Raw genomic sequence first — 5,478 nt, 5'->3', positions numbered from 1 at the left:
CCACAACAATTAATAACATGATAATTGTTTGGATCATAAGAAACACACACGGTGGAAACACAAAGAGTTTAATAATCTTTCATGCTGAAAAACTCTACCTCTGAAAGTAGGATTTGCAGTCGATATATAGTCAGCTGGCAGAAGGACTTGGGCCATGGGCCTTTCATACATAAATTAGGGTTACCCATGTAAACCTAATTTCCACATCATCAGGATGATCACATGCGTTGTGATTCAGGATATTTTAGCACAAAACAAACATCGCACAATATATAGTTTCCTAAAAAAGAGACCTGAGATAAAAAAGGAAACCTCACAACTAAAAGGTGACAGCTACTTCTGTCACATACGAATGTCAAGACACTAAGCATGACATCCATTGAAAAGTTGTACTGGTTCAAATATACAATCCTGCATAATTCCACATACATACACCAGGAATGTTTTACCACAAAATACAACCAAGTTAAGACATCTTCAATCTCCCCCTTTGGCAAATTTTTGGTTAAAACATTCTGTTATCATGATATCAGAGATTCTTTGCAGCAGAGAACAAACACACAAATAAAGAAGATTGTAGTATTAAAAACAGCTTACCAGCACATACCAGTTAACTAAAAGATTCATCCCGAATACACAAATTAGATGTCCAAAACAAAACACAAAACACAGTACCATCATTACATACCATCATTACAGTACCATCATTACTCCCCCTGTTTACCAGAAATGTTGCCAAAGTATTCTCAAAACAAAACACAACACTAGGGAAGATCACCATACACACTTGCTTTAGTCTTCAGACTTAGAGCTACTGAGTTCTATACTTTTGTCACTGCCATCATCAGGACTGGCTTCTTTCTCAATCTCACTGTCTGATCCACCATCATCTTCACCCTGTTCCTCCACATCAGTATCTGCAGATTTAGCACTTTCACTCGTTTCAAAGGAGCTGATCAATCTTTCAAGAGCCAATTTTCTGGACTCCAGCTCCTTACATGTCTCTCGGAGCATAGCAATCATGGCATCTTTACTCATAATTGTGCTCTCTTTTGATGGTCCAGCCGATGTTGTGTTAACATCATAAACATGAGTTCCTTGGAAGAGCTTATGATGAAAGATTAAAGGGCTTGCTCTTTTGCACACAGAATATTTGTCAGTCAAAATATTGGGAAATTGTTTTAAGATGATTCCACAAATAAGGGAAGGGAAGGCAATGGGGCCTTTGACACTATAGCTACCAGCATGCTTTAAGGTTTGCTCAAAAATATAAGTTCTATAATCAACTTTGGACTTAGTACCAATAGCAAAGATGAATTTACCTAGGAGAGCAGAAATTGTAGACTTGTGTTGAGTTGGCACCCAGTTGGCAGCTTCAATCCTGTGAAGTATAGCATACTTCACACTTAGTTTGCTCACAGTCAGCTTCCCTTTGACAGGCCATGTCTTCACTTGACCAGCAGTAATCTCTTTGCACATTTGATTATCAGACACTTCCAGCTCTGGCTGAGCTTCATTTGACCTTTCTAGAAATTTGTTGATCACAGTGGGCGAGAAGTTAACACATTTTCCTCTGACAAACACTTTTAAATACTCCTCAGTTTCCTTATTGCTACAGTCTTCATGAAGATTCACAATTAACTCCTTCACCAGGACTTCATAACACTTAGAGAGTTGAGTCACAATCTTTATTAGTCCAGCCTCATGAATAAGATTCATAATCTCTTCATACTCAAGAGCATTCTGAGCAAGTTCTCTCTCTAAGGCCAATCTTTTCTGATAGATAAATTTCCATCTGAGAACACTTAAGGGATAGTGAAAGAAAATGTTATCAATAGGTACTTCAGGAACACTAGCAGCCAGCTTGCTAGTAGAGACCTTCTTATTGGGATGAATGTCATTGACATCCGCAGCAACATCCGAATCTGACTCATTCTCAGAACTGCTTATGGTCTTTCTTTTCTTAGGCACCACTTTGCTCCATGGCTTCTTTGGTCCAACAGAAACGGACTTAGCCACTGCCCTCTTCTTCTGAGAGTCCTCAGCTACATCTTGCTTTCCTTTCCTCCTCATTAGCCTTCTAGCTATGCTTGGATTGATGGAAGTAACCAGGTCATCATCAGAGAGATCATCAAGGTTGATTACTTTGTCATTCTGAGTCTTCTCTGGTTCTTTTTCTTTAGTTTGGCCTTCTTTAGTGTGGTTTACACACATGTTAGCATAAACATTGTTGGGGGTCTCTTCATTGTGCTCAGCACCATCAGGAATTTCCATGTGATCAATACTAACATCATCTTTACCAACAGTGACCTTTTATCCATCATTTCTTTTATTGTCACTCACATGCACATTCTCATTCATTTCATCAATGCCTTCATTGGTATTTGCATTCTTATCATTACTTGCTGGGACATAGGTGTCAGCAGTGTCACTAACATGCCAAATGACATTTGATTCAGGAAGCACAGGATTCACAAGACCAGGGATCCTGGATGTAACATTGTCCTCATTTAGGATTTGGGTAAAAATTTTGATAATGGCGATGTGATTAGGCCTTGAACCTTCTTTGGTTAGTTCTTCACTAGAGGGAGGAACAGACGATTGAGAAATCTAATCAGAGTTGGAATTTCTAGGTCTTCTTGCAGTCTCTTTGGTTTTCCATGCATGCATTGTTCTGGGTCGTTTTGCCACAAGATTGAAAGGAGTTACCATCTGCAAAGGGGTGACCTCAAGAATCTCACTAGGGTTAATGGGGGCATTAGGAGCGTCTTGTTCACGAGCAACAGAAGTGGACATTTTTGATGAAGATTGAGGGATAGATTGTTGAGACATTGAGGAAGATGTTGGAGATGATCTAGGTTTCTGGTTATTTTCGTTGTCGGATGAGAGATGAGAGAAGTGTAAGAGACCAACGAAGTGTGGATGGAAAAATAGAAGAGAAGTTTGTACTTGAAGGGGGAATTTAAATTTTGACCAATCATTAAATCTGAGTTATTTTCTTTGTTCAAAAAGTAGTTCCCTAGAAACTGTAATTGCTATAAATCCTTACAGGAGTAGATACCTAGTTTGTTCTTCAAGCTTTCAACTTGGAGAGTGCTTAGATTCTTTGGAAGGATGTCTCCACTTGGTAGCTTAGAAGTTCCATGCTTCATGGTAAAAACTTTGTTAACAACAAGGTTCCTTGGGGAATAATATGTAGTATCCATGTGCTTGGTTCTGATGAGTTGGGTGGTCTTCTTTGACATATCAGTATCCTTCTCATAGTGCAATGTCATGACATTCTGAGTGACATTGTATTCAGACATCATTAGTTTTTCACCTTCAATTTTTACAAAGAAGGTTTTGACTATCTCTTCTTCTTCATATCCATTTCCAGCTTTTCTTTCATACCAAGTTCTAGAAGTTTGATACGGTCTTCTCCTTTTTACACTGTTTATTTGTCTTCCTGAAATCTTTGTATTTAAATTTGGATGCTCAGTTTCATCACTTCGCTCGAGGAGATATAGTTCATCTTTTAAGGGATTTCTCTGTTGATATATCATCCTTCTGGTAAGAGCATGAGCTTCAGGACATGTGGACTTCAACTGATCTGTCCTGCCACATTGATAGCATCTCTTATATGGGAAATATTTTCTCCTTTCTTGATGTTTCCTTTTATGTTGCATCTTTTGATTAGGCATCATCTATTCCATCAAGTAAGTCTGATTTCTTACTTCTACATCCTTGTTGTGAGATTTGTTCAGCAACTTCTCTTTCAGAGCATCAATGATTGACCGAAGGCTTATGTTTTCTTTTTGAAGGAGAGTGTAGGCACTTCTATCCCCTAACATTCTTGCATATAGTCTCTCATTTCTTAGATAGTTTTCAGAGAGAATAGTAGCAAGTTCTCTGTCCGTGAGATCGCTGGCAGATGTTTCTTTATCCGATTCTCCCAAATATCCAGCTACATTTTTAACTGATATTTCTTGATGATTTTCCTTGATCTCTTCCTTGGTCATGGAGTCTTTAGAGGAACAATTTAAAATACTAGGTTCCCATAAGTAGCAGTTTTCTTTAGACCTAGAGCCCTTCATGACTTCCTTATGATCTTCATTTGTGACGATGCATTCATTCTTGGTGAATCTGACATTGAAGCCTTGGTCACACAGTTGACTGATGCTAATTAGATTCATAGTCAATCTTTTTACCAGAAGAACATTGTTCAGATTTGGACCTTTAGGATATTCTAGAGTTCCAATCCCTTGGATTTCTCCTTTTTCTCCATCACCAAACGTGACATAGTTAGAGGAATGAAGATTGACATCTATTAACAGATTCCTTGTACCTGTCATGTGTTTTGAGCAGACGCTATCAAAATACCAGTCTTCTTTTGATAATACTCGCAGGGGAGTGTGAGCCATTAAGGCAATGCCTTTAGGAACCCATTGTTGTTTCTTGACTGAGGTGCTTTTATTGGTTTTCTTTTGAAGTAACTGATTGGGATAACCATACAGTCTAAAAGAAAAAGGTTTTATGTGACCAAATCTTCCACAGTGATGACATCTCCATTGATTAAATTTCCTCCTAGCATGATTTATCCTTCTGTCCTTATGATGTTGTGTCATTGGTCTAGACATCTGACCTGGAATCTGGACTTCAGGTTTTGGACTTTTGAGACCTAAGATGGATTATGATCTTCCCACAAATCCTATTCCAAACATGTCTCCTGATCTCCGCCAATTTTCAGTATCTCTTCCAGGGAGTCAGTTCCAGAATTTAACATTCTGACAGATTTTGACATTTGATCCATCTTGGAGTTTAGCATATTGATCTCATTATTGCGTGACTCTATGGTTGCAAGATGTTCTTTCTTTTCAGTTTCAAACTCCTTTATGAGCCTCTTTTGCTTCTCCACTTGCTTACATACTTCAGTGCTTTTGGCATATAGCTCTTTGTAGGAGGTTGCAAGCTCATCAAAGGTTAATACATCTTCACTGGAATCATCATCAGATTCACAAGCACTCGTTAGTGTTGTGACATATTGTGCAGTGTCTTCTTTATTCTTGTTCATAGTACCAGAATTTTGCTGTCCCTAGATCTCACCCAGATGTAAACAGGCAGGGTGCCTGCTCTGATGCCAATTGAAAATTCTAGTAACACACGCGCGATGTCAAACTGGATGTTATGACATCCACATTTACGCAGCAGAGACAGTAATAACAAAACAGCATAAAAACAATAAAGTACACATAGAATTATTTACCCAATTCGGTTCAAACAACCTACTCTGGGGCTACCAAGCCAGGGATGAAATCTACTATTAGTAGTATCAATTCAAAGATAAACTCCCCCGTTTACAACTTCTCACTTAATCACTACCCAATGACCCTTCTACCTAGGTTCTACCTAGATATGGAATATCTCCATTCCACTCCCCCACAATCACAACAGTTATTACATAAACACATAAACAATTACAGATAATTGTTTGCATCATAA

General features: G+C 38.4%; 1 protein-coding gene across 1 annotated transcript; it reads right to left on the bottom strand.

The window, feature by feature from the left end:
• Positions 1-792: 792 nt before the first annotated feature.
• Positions 793-2,274, bottom strand: LOC131597310 (uncharacterized). Its single transcript, XM_058870014.1, has one exon. It carries the CDS (start codon positions 2,272-2,274, stop codon positions 793-795), a length of 1,482 nt encoding a protein of 493 aa, XP_058725997.1.
• Between the last annotated feature and the right edge of the window lie 3,204 nt (positions 2,275-5,478).

This window comes from Vicia villosa, linkage group LG4, assembly GCF_029867415.1.
Source record: "Vicia villosa cultivar HV-30 ecotype Madison, WI linkage group LG4, Vvil1.0, whole genome shotgun sequence".
NCBI lineage: Eukaryota > Viridiplantae > Streptophyta > Magnoliopsida > Fabales > Fabaceae > Vicia > Vicia villosa.
Note: the sequence above shows the minus strand (reverse complement) of the source record. Positions and strands in the feature narration are given on the sequence as shown.

Excerpts from the sequence above, each read along its gene's own strand:
- LOC131597310 (XM_058870014.1), bottom strand. The coding sequence starts at position 2,274 with ATGGAAATTCCTGATGGTGCTGAGCACAATGAAGAGACCCCCAACAAT.